Below are 20072 nucleotides of genomic sequence, written 5' to 3'. Positions count from 1 at the left end.
CTCAGGAGTATTACAGTTACAGCTCAGGAGTATTACAGTTAAAGCTCAGGAGTGTTACAGTTACAGCTCAGGAGTGTTACAGTTACAGCTCAGGTGTGTTACAGTTACAGCTCAGGAGTGTTACAGTTACAGCTCAGGAGTGTTACAGTTACAGCTCAGGAGTATTACAGTTACAGCTCAGGTGTGTTACAGTTACAGCTCAGGAGTGTTACAGTTACAGCTCAGGAGTGTTACAGTTACAGCTCAGGAGTATTACAGTTACAGCTCAGGTGTGTTACAGTTACAGCTCAGGAGTGTTACAGTTACAGCTCAGATGTGTTACAGTCACAGCTCAGGTGTGTTACAGTCACAGCTCAGGTGTGTTACAGTTACAGCTCAGGAGTGTTACAGTCACAGCTCAGGTGTGTTACAGTTACAGCTCAGGAGTGTTACAGTCACAGCTCAGGTGTGTTACAGTTACAGCTCAGGAGTGTTACAGTCACAGCTCAGGTGTGTTACAGTTACAGCTCAGGAGTGTTACAGTCACAGCTCAGGTGTGTTACAGTTACAGCTCAGGAGTGTTACAGTTACAGCTCAGGAGTGTTACAGTTACAGCTCAGGAGTGTTACAGTCACAGCTCAGGTGTGTTACAGTTACAGCTCAGGAGTGTTACAGTCACAGCTCAGGTGTGTTACAGTTACAGCTCAGGAGTGTTACAGTTACAGCTCAGGAGTGTTACAGTTACAGCTCAGGTGTGTTACAGTTACAGCTCAGGTGAGTTACAGTTACAGCTCAGGTGAGTTACAGTTACAGCTCAGGTGAGTTACAGTTACAGCTCAGGTGTGTTACAGTTACAGCTCAGGTGAGTTACAGTTACAGCTCAGGTGTGTTACAGTTACAGCTCAGGAGTGTTACAGTTACAGCTCAGGAGTGTTACAGTTACAGCTCAGGAGTATTACAGTTACAGCTCAGGAGTGTTACAGTTACAGCTCAGGAGTATTACAGTTACAGCTCAGGTGTGTTACAGTTACAGCTCAGGAGTGTTACAGTTACAGCTCAGGAGTGTTACAGTTACAGCTCAGGAGTATTACAGTTACAGCTCAGGAGTGTTACAGTTACAGCTCAGGAGTGTTACAGTTACAGCTCAGGAGTATTACAGTTACAGCTCAGGAGTATTACAGTTACAGCTCAGGAGTGTTACAGTTACAGCTCAGGAGTGTTACAGTTACAGCTCAGGAGTGTTACAGTTACAGCTCAGGAGTATTACAGTTACAGCTCAGGAGTGTTACAGTTACAGCTCAGGAGTGTTACAGTTACAGCTCAGGAGTATTACAGTTACAGCTCAGGAGTGTTACAGTTACAGCTCAGGTGTGTTATAGTTACAGCTCAGGAGTGTTACAGTTACAGCTCAGGAGTGTTACAGTTACAGCTCAGGAGTATTACAGTTACAGCTCAGGAGTATTACAGTTACAGCTCAGGAGTGTTACAGTTACAGCTCAGGAGTATTACAGTTACAGCTCAGGTGTGTTATAGTTACAGCTCAGGAGTGTTACAGTTACAGCTCAGGAGTGTTACAGTTACAGCTCAGGAGTATTACAGTTACAGCTCAGGAGTATTACAGTTACAGCTCAGGAGTGTTACAGTTACAGCTCAGGAGTATTACAGTTACAGCTCAGGTGTGTTACAGTTACAGCTCAGGAGTGTTACAGTTACAGCTCAGGTGTGTTACAGTTACAGCTCAGGAGTATTACAGTTAAAGCTCAGGAGTATTACAGTTACAGCTCAGGAGTGTTACAGTTACAGCTCAGGAGTGTTACAGTTACAGCTCAGGAGTGTTACAGTTACAGCTCAGGAGTATTACAGTTACAGCTCAGGAGTGTTACAGTTACAGCTCAGGAGTATTACAGTTACAGCTCAGGAGTGTTACAGTTACAGCTCAGGATTGTGACAGTTACAGCTCAGGAGTGTTACAGTTACAGCTCAGGAGTATTACAGTTACAGCTCAGGAGTATTACAGTTACAGCTCAGGAGTATTACAGTTACAGCTCAGGAGTATTACAGTTACAGCTCAGGAGTGTTACAGTTACAGCTCAGGAGTATTACAGTTACAGCTCAGGAGTGTTATAGTTACAGCTCAGGAGTATTACAGTTACAGCTCAGGAGTGTTACAGTTACAGCTCAGGAGTATTACAGTTACAGCTCAGGAGTGTTACAGTTACAGCTCAGGTGTGTTATAGTTACAGCTCAGGAGTATTACAGTTACAGCTCAGGAGTGTTACAGTTACAGCTCAGGAGTGTTACAGTTACAGCTCAGGAGTATTACAGTTACAGCTCAGGAGTGTTACAGTTACAGCTCAGGAGTGTTACAGTTACAGCTCAGGAGTGTTACAGTTACAGCTCAGGAGTATTACAGTTACAGCTCAGGAGTGTTACAGTTACAGCTCAGGAGTGTTACAGTTACAGCTCAGGTGTGTTACAGTTACAGCTCAGGAGTGTTACAGTTACAGCTCAGGAGTGTTACAGTTACAGCTCAGGAGTGTTACAGTTACAGCTCAGGTGTGTTATAGTTACAGCTCAGGAGTGTTACAGTTACAGCTCAGGAGTGTTATAGTTACAGCTCAGGAGTATTACAGTTACAGCTCAGGAGTGTTACAGTTACAGCTCAGGAGTGTTACAGTTACAGCTCAGGAGTGTTATAGTTACAGCTCAGGAGTATTACAGTTACAGCTCAGGAGTGTTACAGTTACAGCTCAGGAGTGTTACAGTTACAGCTCAGGAGTGTTACAGTTACAGCTCAGGTGTGTTATAGTTACAGCTCAGGTGTGTTATAGTTACAGCTCAGGAGTATTACAGTTACAGCTCAGGAGTGTTACAGTTACAGCTCAGGAGTATTACAGTTACAGCTCAGGAGTATTACAGTTACAGCTCAGGAGTGTTACAGTTACAGCTCAGGAGTGTTACAGTTACAGCTCAGGTGTGTTATAGTTACAGCTCAGGTGTGTTATAGTTACAGCTCAGGAGTATTACAGTTACAGCTCAGGTGTGTTACAGTTACAGCTCAGGTGTGTTATAGTTACAGCTCAGGAGTGTTACAGTTACAGCTCAGGTGTGTTACAGTTACAGCTCAGGTGTGTTATAGTTACAGCTCAGGAGTATTACAGTTACAGCTCAGGTGTGTTATAGGTACAGCTCAGGAGTATTACAGTTACAGCTCAGGTGTGTTATAGTTACAGCTCAGGAGTGTTACAGTTACAGCTCAGGAGTGTTACAGTTACAGCTCAGGTGTGTTACAGTTACAGCTCAGGTGTGTTATAGTTACAGCTCAGGAGTGTTACAGTTACAGCTCAGGTGTGTTACAGTTACAGCTCAGGAGTGTTACAGTTACAGCTCAGGTGTGTTACAGTTACAGCTCAGGTGTGTTATAGTTACAGCTCAGGAGTGTTACAGTTACAGCTCAGGTGTGTTACAGTTACAGCTCAGGTGTGTTATAGTTACAGCTCAGGAGTATTACAGTTACAGCTCAGGTGTGTTATAGGTACAGCTCAGGAGTATTACAGTTACAGCTCAGGTGTGTTATAGTTACAGCTCAGGTGAGTTACAGTTACAGCTCAGGAGTGTTACAGTTACAGCTCAGGAGTATTACAGTTACAGCTCAGGTGTGTTACAGTTACAGCTCAGGTGTGTTACAGTTACAGCTCAGGAGTATTACAGTTACAGCTCAGGTGAGTTACAGTTACAGCTCAGGTGTGTTACAGTTACAGCTCAGGAGTGTTACAGTTACAGCTCAGGAGTGTTACAGTTACAGCTCAGGAGTGTTACAGTTACAGCTCAGGAGTATTACAGTTACAGCTCAGGAGTGTTACAGTTACAGCTCAGGAGTATTACAGTTACAGCTCAGGAGTGTTACAGTTACAGCTCAGGAGTATTACAGTTACAGCTCAGGAGTATTACAGTTACAGCTCAGGAGTGTTACAGTTACAGCTCAGGTGTGTTATAGTTACAGATCAGGTGTGTTACAGTTACAGCTCAGGAGTATTACAGTTACAGCTCAGGAGTGTTACAGTTACAGCTCAGGTGTGTTACAGTTACAGCTCAGGAGTGTTACAGTTACAGCTCAGGTGTGTTACAGTTACAGCTCAGGTGAGTTACAGTTACAGCTCAGGTGTGTTACAGTTACAGCTCAGGAGTGTTACAGTTACAGCTCAGGAGTGTTACAGTTACAGCTCAGGTGAGTTACAGTTACAGCTCAGGAGTGTTACAGTTACAGCTCAGGAGTGTTACAGTTACAGCTCAGGAGTGTTACAGTTACAGCTCAGGAGTGTTACAGTTACAGCTCAGGTCAAGTCAAGTCACCTTTATTTATATAGTGCTTTTTACAATACAGATTGTATCAAAGCAGCTTCACAGTGATAACATGAAAATAATACAAAAAAATTGCATCATCGTCCACCTTAAGGCAGATCTATAATATTGTTGAATATTAAATGTCCCCAACTAAGCAAGCCAGAAGGCAAGGCAACAGCGGCAAGGAACCAAAACTCCATCAGGTGACAGAATGGAGAAAAAACCTTGGGAGAACCCAGGCTCAGTCGGGGGCCAGTTCTCCTCTGGCCAATGAGTGAACAGTGTATGAAGTTCAGAATAAATCAGAGTATTTGTCCAGTTCCGGTTGGTTGAAGTCGGAGTGGAGAGGAGGAGAGACCGGTTGACACTTCAGGTCAGCGGCGTCGTCGTGTCCTGGCGCTGGTCCTTCATCAGATCTGGATACGGCCTGGTTCCGGTGGACAGCGGTAAACCTCGGGATAGACAGAGAGACTAATATTAGCGTAGACGCCATCCTTCTTATGATGTACCAAGTACATCAGGATTACGGGAAGTGTTCCCAGTTCCGGCTGACCTAATCTATGCAGACTAACATTGAGTTATAGAAGTCTATAGTGTGTTATGTGAATGCTAGGCCGAAGAGATGTGTCTTTAATCTAGCTTTGAACTGGCAGAGTGTGTCTGCTTCCCGGACAATGGTAGGAAGACTGTTCCAAAGTTTTGGTGCTAAATAGGAAAAGGATCTACCGCCAGCAGTCGATTCTGATATTCTAGGTATTATTAACTGGCCGGAGTTTTGAGATGGCAGTAGACGTGAAGGACTATAATGCGTTAAGAGCTCGCTCAAGTACTGCGGAGATAAACCATTTAGTGTTTTGTAAGTAATCAGCAATATTTTAAAATTGATACGATGTTTAATAGGCAGCCAATACAGTTACAGCTCAGGTCTGACTTCACTTTTATTTAATAATTACACCTGAAACTGTAATTTCAGAATGCAGGACACTATTATAATCTGTATTTTGTTACAGAACAAGTTTTCACAGTAGTTTAATTTGATGAACTACAGAGTTGTAGAACATTTAAAGCCTCTAAAGTAAAAAAACAACAACAAAAAAACACTTAATCTAAAACCCTTTCTTATCAAATACATGATCAGCTCCCTTACTAGTGAACACTCCCTGCCTGCTGCTGTCTCCCACAGGTCATATTTAAACCAGCTGTTACTGGGTGTGTGTTAGTTTATAAACACAATCTGGGAGACGCTCTTCTGTTGACTGACTAGAATGATAGCAGATATTCAGAAGCTCACAGGAAACGTGTGTGTGTGTGTGTGTGTATTTTATCTATTTTCGTTTATCTATTTTCAAATGTTCACCTTGTTCATGTTATGAGTCAAGTTTTTGTTAATGTGATTCATTTGAACATGTAATCTCTGTGGTGAACTGATAAAGTGGCCAAGGATAATATCAAGTCCCTCCCGCCCTACATTTATTCTCATTGAGTATCCTGTTTCCCTCAGAAATATGGCACATAATGGGAGTAAAATATGTTGTGGACACTGTTTCACATTTTCTAACTGAAGTCTAATAAATGTGTTGGAGCAAGCAGTGTGTGTTGGGGAAAGCGGTGTGTGTTGGAGAAAGCAGTGTGTGTTGGGGAAAGCGGTGTGTGTTGGAGAAAGCGGTGTGTGTTGGGGAAAGCAGTGTGTGTTGGGGAAAGCGGTGTGTGTTGGAGAAAGCAGTGTGTGTTGGAGAGAGCGGTGTGTGTTGGAGAAAGCAGTGTGTGTTGGTGAAAGCGGTGTGTGTTGGAGAAAGCAGTGTGTGTTGGAGAGAGCGGTGTGTGTTGGAGAGAGCGGTGTGTGTTGGAGAAAGCGGTGTGTGTTGGTGAGAGCGGTGTGTGTTGGAGAAAGCGGTGTGTGTTGGTGAGAGCGGTGTGTGTTGGTGAGAGCGGTGTGTGTTGGTGAGAGCGGTGTGTGTTGGAGAAAGCAGTGTGTGTTGGAGAAAGCGGTGTGTGTTGGAGAAAGCGGTGTGTGTTGGTGAAAGCGGTGTGTGTTGGTGAGAGCGGTGTGTGTTGGTGAGAGCGGTGTGTGTTGGAGAGAGCGGTGTGTGTTGGAGAGAGCGGTGTGTGTTGGAGAAAGCGGTGTGTGTTGGTGAGAGCGGTGTGTGTTGGAAAAAGCGGTGTGTGTTGGTGAGAGCGGTGTGTGTTGGTGAGAGCGGTGTGTGTTGGTGAGAGCGGTGTGTGTTGGTGAGAGCGGTGTGTGTTGGTGAGAGCGGTGTGTGTTGGGGAAAGCAGTGTGTGTTGGAGAAAGCGGTGTGTGTTGGAGAAAGCGGTGTGTGTTGGAGAAAGCAGTGTGTGTTGGGGAAAGCGGTGTGTGTTGGAGAAAGCAGTGTGTGTTGGAGAGAGCGGTGTGTGTTGGAGAAAGCAGTGTGTGTTGGTGAAAGCGGTGTGTGTTGGAGAAAGCAGTGTGTGTTGGAGAGAGCGGTGTGTGTTGGAGAGAGCGGTGTGTGTTGGAGAAAGCGGTGTGTGTTGGAGAAAGCGGTGTGTGTTGGTGAGAGCGGTGTGTGTTGGAGAAAGCGGTGTGTGTTGGTGAGAGCGGTGTGTGTTGGTGAGAGCGGTGTGTGTTGGTGAGAGCGGTGTGTGTTGGTGAGAGCGGTGTGTGTTGGGGAAAGCAGTGTGTGTTGGAGAAAGCGGTGTGTGTTGGAGAAAGCGGTGTGTGTTGGAGAAAGCAGTGTGTGTTGGAGAAAGGGGTGTGTGTTGGTGAGAGCGGTGTGTGTTGGGGAAAGCGGTGTGTGTTGGAGAAAGCGGTGTGTGTTGGTGAAAGCGGTGTGTGTTGGAGAAAGCGGTGTGTGTTGGTGAAAGCAGTGTGTGTTGGAGAAAGGGGTGTGTGTTGGAGAAAGCGGAGTGTGTTGGAGAAAGCAGTGTGTGTTGGAGAGAGCGGTGTGTGTTGGGGAAAGCGGTGTGTGTTGGAGAAAGCGGTGTGTGTTGGAGAGAGCGGTGTGTGTTGGGGAAAGCGGTGTGTGTTGGAGAAAGCGGTGTGTGTTGGAGAAAGCGGTGTGTGTTGGAGAAAGAGGTGTGTGTTGGAGAAAGCGGTGTGTGTTGGTGAGAGCGGTGTGTGTTGGGGAAAGCGGTGTGTGTTGGAGAAAGCGGTGTGTGTTGGAGAAAGCGGTGTGTGTTGGAGAAAGCGGTGTGTGTTGGAGAAAGGGGTGTGTGTTGGAGAAAGCGGAGTGTGTTCGAGAAAGCGGTGTGTGTTGGGGAAAGCGGTGTGTGTTGGAGAAAGCGGTGTGTGTTGGAGAAAGCGGTGTGTGTTGGAGAAAGAGGTGTGTGTTGGAGAAAGCGGTGTGTGTTGGTGAGAGCGGTGTGTGTTGGGGAAAGCGGTGTGTGTTGGAGAAAGCGGTGTGTGTTGGAGGAAGCGGTGTGTGTTGGAGACAGCGGTGTGTGTTGGAGGAAGCGGTGTGTGTTGGAGGAAGCGGTGTGTGTTGGAGACAGCGGTGTGTGTTGGAGGAAGCGGTGTGTGTTGGATGAGCCGCTCTCAGTACTGTGATAATGACAGTGTGCCGGCGGACAGAAACACACACTCCGCGCCGCACAGTCTGTGGTGTATTGATGATGCTCGTGTTCTTCATGTTTCTCTCGTCTGGATGTCAGCGGTGTCGCCGGGTGAGGCTGTGCAGGTGTCGGTCCGCGACGAGCGGCGCTTCGCGATGCTCTTCCAGCCGGTGGTGCTGCCGTGCCAGTACACCAGCGTCTCCTCGCAGACTCCAGTGGTCCAGTGGTGGTACAAGTCGTACTGTCGCGATCGCACGCGCGACGCCTTCCGCTTCCCCGACACGCTGGCGCTGCACGGCTCCGAGCTCGGTTCCGCGGTGCACCTCGACTGCGGGGACACCGGTCGCACCGTGAGGGTCGTGGCGTCGGGTCAGGGGTCCTCCATCACTCTGGCTGAGCACTACAAGGGCCGAGACATCTCCATCATCAACAGTGAGTCAGAGCTGCTTATTTTAAAGAAGATTGAAAAGAAGAAATAGAAAATAACATTAAAACATATCCACAATTATGACATAAGTTGAAATATGACTTAAAAACATTTACATTTACATTTATTCATTTAGCTGACGCTTTTATCCAAAGCGACTTACAAATGAGAAACAATAGAAGCAATTAAACTAGCAGTAGGACAACAGTATGTGAGTGCTATGACCCTTCACAGTACAATCCAACGCAATTTTTTTTTGCAACGCAAAAAGTCTTACTTATCTCTTCATTTTGACTTTGAGAGTAAATGGTGACGAATCATCAGTTTAACGGCGCTTTAGATGTCTGTAAGTTTTGAAAAGCTCATTGAATGCAGAATATTGATTTTTCTTTTTATATTTTGAGTGGTTTATCGTGTTCAGTGTATTTGTGAGAGGGAGCTTGAGTCGCAGGTCAGATGTGAAGTACAGATGCATTTTGAGATGTACTATGAGTTACTCATGACAAAAGAGTCAGTCTGTGTGTCGGATCCGATCCCGCTGCTGTTTAGTGGAGTGAAGCGTTCACAGACTCTAGAGTGTGAATAGAAGCGCAGGACAGGCTCACGATTGATAACATGGCAACATTTACCCAGCATTCATTCAGAGCTGAAATACTGCTTTACATTCAGTGTGTGAGACAGCAGAGATTATTGTGCTTCTCCCAGGAGTCAGACACGCACACACACACGCACGCACACACACACACACACACACACACACACACACACACACACACACACACACACACTCACACACACACACACACGCACACTCACACACACACACTCACTCGCACACACTCTCTCACACGCACACACTCTCTCACACACACACACACACTCACACTCACACACACACACACACACTCACACACACACACACACACACACTCACACACACACACACACGCACACTCACACACACACACTCACTCGCACACACTCTCTCACACGCACACACTCTCTCACACACACACACACACACACTCACACTCACACACACACACACACTCTCTCACATGCACACACACTCACACACACTTATGCACATACTCACACACACTCACTCGCACACACTCTTACATGCACACTCACACACACACATACTCACACTCACTCGCACACACTCTCACATGCACACTCACACTCACACACACACACACACACACACTCACTCACTCACTCACTCACTCACACACATACACACACACACACACACACTCGCACACTCACTCACTCACTCACTCACACACACACATACATACACACACACACACACACACACACACTCACACACACACACACACACACACCACACACACACACACACACACACACACACACACTCACTCACTCACTCACACACATACATACACACACACACACTCACACGTTAGTAACGTTCAAGTAACGTTCCCATAATGTTTGAAGAATGATACAATGGAATGTTCCTTTAATGTTCACATAACAAAAAAATAACTGGAGATTTTGACCATTCAGAAATAATGCAATGGCAAAATAAGCAACCGTTGTTAGGGTTAGTGTTGTCAGGGTTAGTGTTGTCAGGGTTAGTGTTGTCAGGGTTAGTGTTGTCAGGGTTAGTGTTGTCAGGGTTAGTGTTGTCAGGGTTAGTGTTGTTCACTGGGCCTCTCTGTGCTTCAGAACCGTGACTGCATGAAGATGTAAATATGTGAATGTATTCTCTGTTCCCTTAACGGAAATTATGAAGCGTGAATCATAAATCTCAAGGAATATGTAACAATCAATATTTCTTTAATTAGCATTACACAAACTAATGTCAGACACGTATCAGTTCTGCTGTTGTCCACTAACCCCCGTAATGACTCGGGCGAGTCGCGCCGCTGACGCAGGAAGTGCTGCTCATTGTGCCGGCGGTTTCCTGTTCCTGACATTACTCCGGGATAACCCGATCCCTCACACACTCCAACATCTGCATTTGATCCCAGGAGTCATTATCAGTGTCATTTTCAGACTTGAATTTGTTCACCCAAAATGTTTAATTCTGTCATCATTTACTCTCGTGTCGTTCCAAACCCGTTCAGAACACCGGTGACGATCTGAGAGATTTCTGTCCCGCCATTGGAAGTCCATTCAACCAAAACTCTAATGCTTCTAAACACTCATCAAGAGATGCATGTCATTTGTGTGGTTAAGTGCTTTAATCCATGTCTTCTAAAGAGACTCAATCGCTTTATTTGATGGATGGATTAATTTAGGCTTTTATTCACATATAAACATTGATCAGTGAACGTACATCAGCATCAGATATGGTAACCCGAAGCTCTAACACCAGTGAGGTTTGGGGCGTTTGAGCTTCCGCTGACCCTCTATATGTGAGTTCATATGGGTTTCAGTCAGGGGTTAGGGTTAGGGGTGTCACGATTCTCCACATGCTTGGCATGGGGCGTGGCTTGTGGCGTGGCATGGGGCGTGGCTTGTGGCATGGGGCGTGGCTTGGGGCGTGGCTGCAATTTTCGAGATTGTGACTTAATTCCGGTCGGTCTGCATTTAAAATCGAAATCGTGACATCCTTAGTTTTAATGGAGATTCATTAAAAGGATCTGCTTTTTTTAGGCGTATGGGTTTGGAATGACATTAAGGTGAGAAAATGATGACAGAATGTTCTTTTTTTTGGTGAACTTTCCCTTTAATTCTGGATTGACCAGTCAGCATCAAATATGTATTTAATAACTGTCATTCGAAAGCATATTCACAGTTTGAAGCATTACTCTGACTGTGTGTGTGTGTGTGTGTGTGTGTGTGTGTGTGTACAACTCGGGACATTATCTTCCAGCCGCGTAGAGACGGAGGTATCGGTGCCCCAAACATTGAATGGCTCTACACCGCTTCCAGAACAGGACATCTTCTAAACATGCTCAACAATGACGACACAACTGTTAGAGAACTATCACGCGAATCACTGTTTTTACATCTACAGCGTCGCAAAATACCTGCTGCTTCTACAAACGAGTCCCAGTTTCTTGGTTTTAAACTAAAGCAGAACGGGAAGTTGGACATCAGAGCGGCCGGATTTGGAGTGCGCTCCGACTGGCTAGATTTAAATGATCTCTGCTGCCGTACAGGAACACAGCTGTCCTGGCTGGGACCCGCTGGAGAAGTAGTTGCTCTCAACGACAACATCATCACCGATCCGCTGGTCTCCACCCTGGCGATCATTAATAAAGACAGTACACCTCACCAGTTACAGATTAAACACGCAAGAGCTTCGATTCTTCACCTTAGACAGACTCAAAATGGACAGCACTGGACGGGTCTCAGATTACAAGGAAAACTAGCATTACTTCAGTTTGCCGACCATTCAGTGTCTCACTCTGTCCTGACAAACCCTTCAATCTCAGACGATATTCTAATATTCATGATTAAAGCAAGATTACAGTGTCTTCCAACGAAGTACAATTTGGCAACATGGTATCCATCAAAGCATGAACCCTACTGTATACTACACCCAACTCAGCAGGAACATGAAACAGTTGCTCACATACTAAACGGATGTTACAACTATAAAGGACTGTATGTGGCCAGACATGACCGTTTGGTTGATCTGGTTGCAAAGGACTTGCTCAAGGTAAACTGTGGACATGATAGTAAGATTTACAAGCATAGCACTGTACAATTTAACTGGTTTCATCATAACGCATCTGACAGTGATTACTTTAAAAATATCCCAAATACTCCTGACATTGTATTTGTAAATGAGGTTATGAGATCTGTGTGTGTGTTTGAGGTGGGCTGCAGTTTTGACCTGTATATGGATACTTGCTACTATTCCAAACTATTGAAATATCAACCACTGGTAGATCTCATTCACCAACTTGGATATAATTGTAAATTAATCATTCTGGTATTTGGAAGTTTAGGCCATGTCCATAAGAATGTGATCAGGGGGATGCAGTTAGGGGGGCTGCAAAAAAAGGAGGCAAAAAGGATTGCAAAATTCTGTTCTGTTTCAGCCACCATCGGGAGCATGCAGATATGGAGACGGAGATGTTTCGTTTATCCTTAATGTGTTGAGTAGTGTTATAAAGGTGCCTGTACAAGTGTGTGAGCCATGAACTGTAGATCTGTCACCTTGTCATAGACCGTTCCCAGAGTATTTGGATCTTGTTTTCTTATGTAATGTCTTTCAGATCCAAATAAAAGTATTCAAATGTGTGTGTGTGTGTGTGTGTGTGTGTGTGTGTGTGTGTGTGTGTCAGAGGCTGATCTGCGCATCGGTGAGCTCCAGTGGGGCGACAGTGGCGTTTACTTCTGTAAAGTGGTGATCTCTGACGATCTGGAGGGTCAGAATGAAGCGCATGTGGAGCTGCTTGTGTTGGGTGAGCACACTACACTACACTACACTACACTACACTACACTAAACTACACTACACTACACTAGACTACACTACAAACTACACTACACTACACTACACTAGACTACACTACACTACATTACACTACACTACACTACACTACACTACACTACACTACACTAAACTACACTACACTACACTAGACTACACTACACTACACTACAAACTACACTACACTACAATACACTACACTACACTACACTACATTACACTACACTACACTACACTACACACACACTACACACACACACTACACTACACTACACTACACTACACTAAACTACACTAAACTAAACTACACTACACTACACTACACTACACTACATTACACTACACTACACTACATTACACTACATTACACTACATTACACTACACTACACTACACTAGACTAGATTAGACTAGACTAAACTACACTACACTAAACTACACTAAACTAAACTACACTACAAACTACACTACATTACACTATACACTGCACTGCACTACACTACACTACACTAGACTAGATTAGACTAGACTAGACTAAACTACACTACACTACACTACATTACACTACACTACACTAGACTAGATTAGACTAGATTAGACTAGACTAAACTACACTACACTACACTACACTACACTACACTACACTACACTACACTACAAACTACACTACATTACACTATACACTGCACTGCACTACACTACACTAGACTAGACTAGACTAGACTAGACTAGACTAGACTAGACTAGACTAAACTAAACTAAACTACACTACAAACTACACTACAAACTACACTACAAACTACACTACAAACTACACTACATTACACTATACACTGCACTGCACTACACTAGACTAGACTAGACTAAACTAAACTACAAACTACACTACATTACACTATACACTGCACTGCACTACACTAGACTAGACTAGACTAGACTAGACTAGACTAGACTAGACTAAACTAAACTACAAACTACACTACATTACACTATACACTGCACTACATTAGACTACACCACACTACATTAGACTACACTACACTATACTACACTACACTACACAACACACTACACTACACACTATGCTACACTATACACTACACTACATACTACACTACACACTACACTACATACTACACTACACACTACATTGCACTTTACTACACTACAAACTACACGACACACTACACACTATACTAGACTATTCACTACACTACATTTAACTATACACTACAATACACTACACTTCACACTACACTACATACAGTGGGGAGAACAAGTATTTGATACACTGCCGATTTTGCAGGTTTTTCCACTTACAAAGCATGTAGAGGTCTGTAATTTTTATCATTGGTACTCTTCAACTGTGAGAGACGGAATCTAAAACAAAAATCCAGAAACTTGTTACCTGTATAAAAGACACCTGTCCACACACTCAATCGAACAGACTCCTGTCCACACACTCAATCAAACAGACACCTGTCCACACACTCGATCAAACAGACACCTGTCCACACACTCGATCAAACAGACACCTGTCCACACACTCGATCAAACAGACACCTGTCCACACACTCGATCAAACAGACACCTGTCCACACACTCAATCAAACAGACACCTGTCCACACACTCGATCAAACAGACTCCTGTCCACACACTCGATCAAACAGACACCTGTCCACACACTCGATCAAACAGACACCTGTCCACACACTCGATCAAACAGACACCTGTCCACACACTCAATCAAACAGACACCTGTCCACACACTCGATCAAACAGACACCTGTCCACACACTCGATCAAACAGACACCTGTCCACACACTCGATCAAACAGACTCCTGTCCACACACTCAATCAAACAGACACCTGTCCACACACTCAATCAAACAGACACCTGTCCACACACTCAATCAAACAGACTCCTGTCCACACACTCAATCAAACAGACTCCTGTCCACACACTCGATCAAACAGACACCTGTCCACACACTCAATCAAACAGACACCTGTCCACACACTCAATCAAACAGACTCCTGTCCACACACTCAATCAAACAGACTCCTGTCCACACACTCGATCAAACAGACTCCTGTCCACACACTCAATCAAACAGACATCTGTCCACACACTCAATCAAACAGACACCTGTCCACACACTCAATCAAACAGACTCCTGTCCACACACTCAATCAAACAGACACCTGTCCAAACACTCGATCAAACAGACACCTGTCCACACACTCGATCAAACAGACTCCTGTCCACACACTCAATCAAACAGACACCTGTCCACACACTCAATCAAACAGACTCCTGTCCACACACTCAATCAAACAGACTCCTGTCCACACACTCAATCAAACAGACACCTGTCCACACACTCAATCAAACAGACACCTGTCCACACACTCAATCAAACAGACTCCTGTCCACACACTCGATCAAACAGACACCTGTCCACACACTCGATCAAACAGACACCTGTCCACACACTCAATCAAACAGACACCTGTCCACACACTCAATCAAACAGACACCTGTCCACACACTCAATCAAACAGACTCCTGTCCACACACTCAATCAAACAGACACCTGTCCACACACTCGATCAAACAGACTCCTGTCCACACACTCGATCAAACAGACACCTGTCCACACACTCGATCAAACAGACACCTGTCCACACACTCGATCAAACAGACTCCTGTCCACACACTCAATCAAACAGACACCTGTCCACACACTCGATCAAACAGACACCTGTCCACACACTCGATCAAACAGACACCTGTCCACACACTCGATCAAACAGACACCTGTCCACACACTCGATCAAACAGACACCTGTCCACACACTCAATCAAACAGACACCTGTCCACACACTCAATCAAACAGACACCTGTCCACAAACTCAATCAAACAGACACCTGTCCACACACTCAATCAAACAGACACCTGTCCACACACTCAATCAAACAGACTCCTGTCCACACACTCGATCAAACAGACACCTGTCCACACACTCAATCAAACAGACACCTGTCCTCACACTCAGTCAAACAGACACCTGTCCACACACTCAGTCAAACAGACACCTGTCCACACACTCAAGTTCAAGTTCAAGTGGTTTTTATTGTCGTTCATTCATATACGATTACAGTATACTACAAAATGAGATGACGTTTCTCCAGGACCTTAGTGCTACATAAAAACAATCACAAATCACAATGAGTTACATAGACTAGATAAAAATTGCACATAAAAACGTGTAATATAATAATTTACTAAAAGACAGGACAGTAGGCACAATAAAGACAAAGCAGCGCCAGAACAGTTCATGGTAGTGCCAAAGGTGTTGTTGTGCTTACTAAAGTGTAGAATGTAAACATGCCACTCTATGAATTAAAATAAATAGACATAGTTCTTTTAAGTGCAATTCCGGACATGTGCAAAAAGTTCAGTACCACGTAGTAAACACACAGAAGTGTGTGTTTATTTTATCAGTTCTTGGTTATTTAAAAGTCTAACTGCTTGAGGGTAAAAGCTGTTACCCAGTCTGGTAGTGCGGGCCCGAATGCTCCGGTACCTCCTGCCAGATGGCAAGAGATTGAAAAAATTATATGAGGGGTGAGTAGGATCTTCCACAATGCTGGTTGCTCTGCGGATGCAGCGTTGTGTGTATATGTCTTTGATAGATGGAAGAGAGACCCCGATGATTTTTTCAGCTGTTCTAACTATCCTCTGTAGGGACTTTTGATCCTCAATGGTGCAAGTCCCAAACCAGGCAGTGATACAGCCACTCAGGATACTCTCAATAGTCCCTCTATAGAAAGTTGTTAGTATGGGCGGTGGAAGGTGTGCTTTTCTCAGCCTTCGCAGAAAGTAGAGACGTTGTTGAGCCTTCTTGGTAATTGAGCTGGTGTTAATGGACCAGGTTAGATTCTCTGTTAAGTGAACACCAAGGAATTTAATACTCCTGACGGTCTCCACAGGGGAGCCATCGATGTTCAGTGGGGAGTGGTCACTCTGTACTTTCCTAAAGTCAACAACCATCTCCTTAGTTTTATCAACATTCAGCGACAGGTTGTTGCCTCTACACCAGTCCGTTAAACGCTGCACCTCCTCTCTGTACGCTGACTCGTCGTTCTGACTGATGAGACCCACCACGGTCGTATCATCGGCGAACTTGATGAGATGGTTCGAGCTGTGCTTTGCTGCACAGTCATGAGTTAGCAAAGTGAACAACAGTGGGCTGAGTACACAGCCCTGCGGGGCCCCAGTGCTCAGTATGGTGGTGGTGGAGATGTTGTTCCCAATCCGGACTGACTGAGGTCTCCCAGTCAGGAAATCAAGGATCCAGTTACAGAGGGAGGTATCCAGGCCCAGTACTTTCAGCTTCCCGATCAAATGCTGAGGAATGACTGTATTGAATGCTGAACTATAATCGACGAACAGCAATCGGGCATACTCAATCAAACAGACACCTGTCCACACACTCAATCAAACAGACACCTGTCCACACACTCAATCAAACAGACACCTGTCCACACACTCAATCAAACAGACTCCAGCCTCTCCACAATGGCCAAGACCAGAGAGCTGTGTGAGGACATCAGGGATAAACTGTAGACCTGCACAAGGCTGGATGGGCTACAGGACAATAGGCATCAGCTTGGAGAGAAGGCAACAACTGTTGGCGCAATTATTAGAAAATGGAAGAAGTTCAAGATGAGGTCAATCTCCCTCGGTCTGGGGCATCATGCAAGATCTCCCCTCGTGGGGCATCAGTGATCATGAGGAAGGTGAGGGGTCAGCCCAGAACTACACGGCAGGACCTGGTCAATGACCTGAAGAGAGCTGGGACCACAGTCTCACAGAAAACCATTAGTAACACACTACGCCCTCATGGATTAAAATCCTGCAGCGCACGCAAGGTCCCCCTGCTCAAGCCAGCGCATGTCCAGGCCCGTCTGAAGTCTGCCAATGACCATCTGGATGATCCAGAGGAGGAATGGGAGAAGGTCATGTGGTCTGATGAGACAAAAATAGAGCTTGGTCTAAACTCCACTTGCCGTGTCTGGAGGAAGAAGAAGGATGAGTACAACCCCAAGAACTGGGGATGCTTTTCTGCAAAGGGGACCGGACGACTGCGCCGTACTGAGGGGAGGATGGATGGGGCCGTGTTTCGCCATTTTGGCCAACAACCTCATTCCCTCAGTAAGAGCACTTACTTAACAACTTCCCAAAACACACAGCCAGGGCAACTGAGGAGTGGCTCCGTAAGAAGCATCTCAAGGTCCTGCAGTGGCCTAGCCAGTGTCCAGACCTGAACCCAATAGAAGATCTGTGGAGGAGCTGAGAGTCCGTATTGCCCAGCGACAGCCCCGAAACCTGGAGGATCTGGAGAAGGTGTGTGTGGAGGAGAAGGTGTGTGTGGAGGAGTGGGCCAGAATCCCCAGTGTGTGCAAACCTGGTCCAGAACTACAGGGAACGCATGATCTCTGTAACTGCAAACACAGGTTTCTGTACCAAACATTAAGTTCTGCTTTTCTGATGTATCAAATACTTTATTAATTACTTAAAAATCATACAATGTGATTTTCTGGATTTTTGTTTTAGATTTTGTCTCTCACAGTTGAAGAGTATGATAAACTATGATAAACATTACATTACAGACTTCTACATGCTTTGTAAGGGGGAAACCTACAAAATCGGCAACGTATCAAATACTTGTTCTCCCCACTGTACTATACACTACACTACACTACACTACACTACACTACACTACACTACACTACACACTGCAGTACACACACTCACAGGAAACAAACACACTCACAACAGGAAATGAGTCACCCTAATCTCGACCTTTAGTGCTGGAGGCTCGTCCTGAGGTTTGTGGGGGATTGAGTTCGATGATGTTCACAATCACACTCAGGGTTTAGACATCAACCAAATACAGATTCTGTGATGTACAAGTGCTGTATTCATGTTTTCTACAGCAAGAGGTCAGCAGTTTAGAAGTTCAGTAAGAATCAATATTTCATCATATTAGACGTGTTGATCATAAAATGCTCCTGAAGATCTGAGAGGGCTCTGATGAGTTTGCAGTCTCTCAGCTTTATTCTGACGGTGAAATGTGGGATGAACATGAAAAGGCCGTCGATGACCCGAACATTGGCCGCTCTGTCTCTGCGTTTGAAGCTTCATGTTGTCACGCGTTAGTGTCTTGAGTGAAGAGATTAAGTCATTGTTTTGTTGCATGTTTGCAGAACATGTTGTTCATCCACCTTAGGAGGTCATATATAAGTGATTATAAACATTAAAAAATGATTAAATAAGGATTAAATAATAGAGTTAAGTTTTAAAATTAAAATAAAAAACAAGTAAATGCATTTGTAGATATTGATAAATTCATATTTTCCAAAAATGCAAAAAAAACAATATATGTTTATTTGACCACAGAATCTTGTGCTGCCATGGCAACGGTGCAGCATCCAGCTGTGCAGCGTGACGTAAAGGCTCTCTGTGCAGATGTGCATGGAGACACAGAGTGTACAGGAGTCAGAGAGAGGAAATGAAGCCGAGCTGCCGGGAAATCTTTAAGAAGCAAACTGGACAAAAATTAGAGATGTCAATAAAAAAAAAGCAGCAGTGAAAGATCATTACAGTAATTTCATAAAAGTTCTCATTACTTAAATGAAGTACAATAATAATACTTCATTAGCACTTGATCGGATGTGCTTAATCATCAAAATAATGCATATTCCCAACATCTTAACCAGCCAGATATACCGTAATATAAAGTATAAATAGTGCGATCGGTGCTTGTGTTCACACTGAAAACTCCACATAGGAAAAAGTGAACTTTCAATACCTGGATAATTAATGAACCTAGAAAACGAAGTGTGTAATGCTGGACTCGTCCTTCCCTGGACTGTCAACCTCATAACGTTCATACACTACACACTTGTGTAGTGCGTCATTTAGGACACAACTTCTGTTTCGCTTTCGTTTCTTTCCATGCAATGAAGTTCAATGGGGTCCAGTGCGTTTGGCAGTGAGTCTGGCCGGGACGCAGATCCAGAATGCAGACGAATCCTCACGGAATGCGCTTAGGCCTCGAGCCACACAGGAGGTCGTTCCTGTTCCTGATCACAGAACCGTCGTGAGACTACAGTAGAGCTCGAGAGATGGTGGATCCAGCGAGCTGTGAGGGAAGAGCAGGGAGTGCGCTGGAACAATCCACTGATTTTGAGGGAAGAATCGAGAGACATTTTTGAGAAATCAGTTATAGCTGAAGGAAAGGATTTTATATTTATTTGGATTCATAGAAAATAAGTGAACCAAACTAAAGCAAAA

The 20072-nt window shown here is 44.7% G+C and overlaps 1 protein-coding gene across 1 annotated transcript in view; it reads left to right on the top strand.

Moving 5' to 3' along the window:
- LOC307000085 (immunoglobulin like domain containing receptor 2) overlaps positions 1-20072 on the top strand; it is a 32438-nt gene that overhangs the window by 1598 nt on the left and 10768 nt on the right. The window contains 2 exon segments of the mRNA XM_079615352.1: positions 7951-8283; positions 12556-12675. Of these exon segments, the coding sequence (XP_079471478.1) occupies positions 7951-8283; positions 12556-12675 (453 nt within the window).

The sequence above is a fragment of the Phoxinus phoxinus genome (assembly GCF_949152265.1).
Source record: "Phoxinus phoxinus genome assembly, chromosome: 6".
In the NCBI taxonomy this organism is placed as follows: domain Eukaryota; kingdom Metazoa; phylum Chordata; class Actinopteri; order Cypriniformes; family Leuciscidae; genus Phoxinus; species Phoxinus phoxinus.
This window is presented reverse-complemented; position numbering and strand designations above follow the sequence as displayed.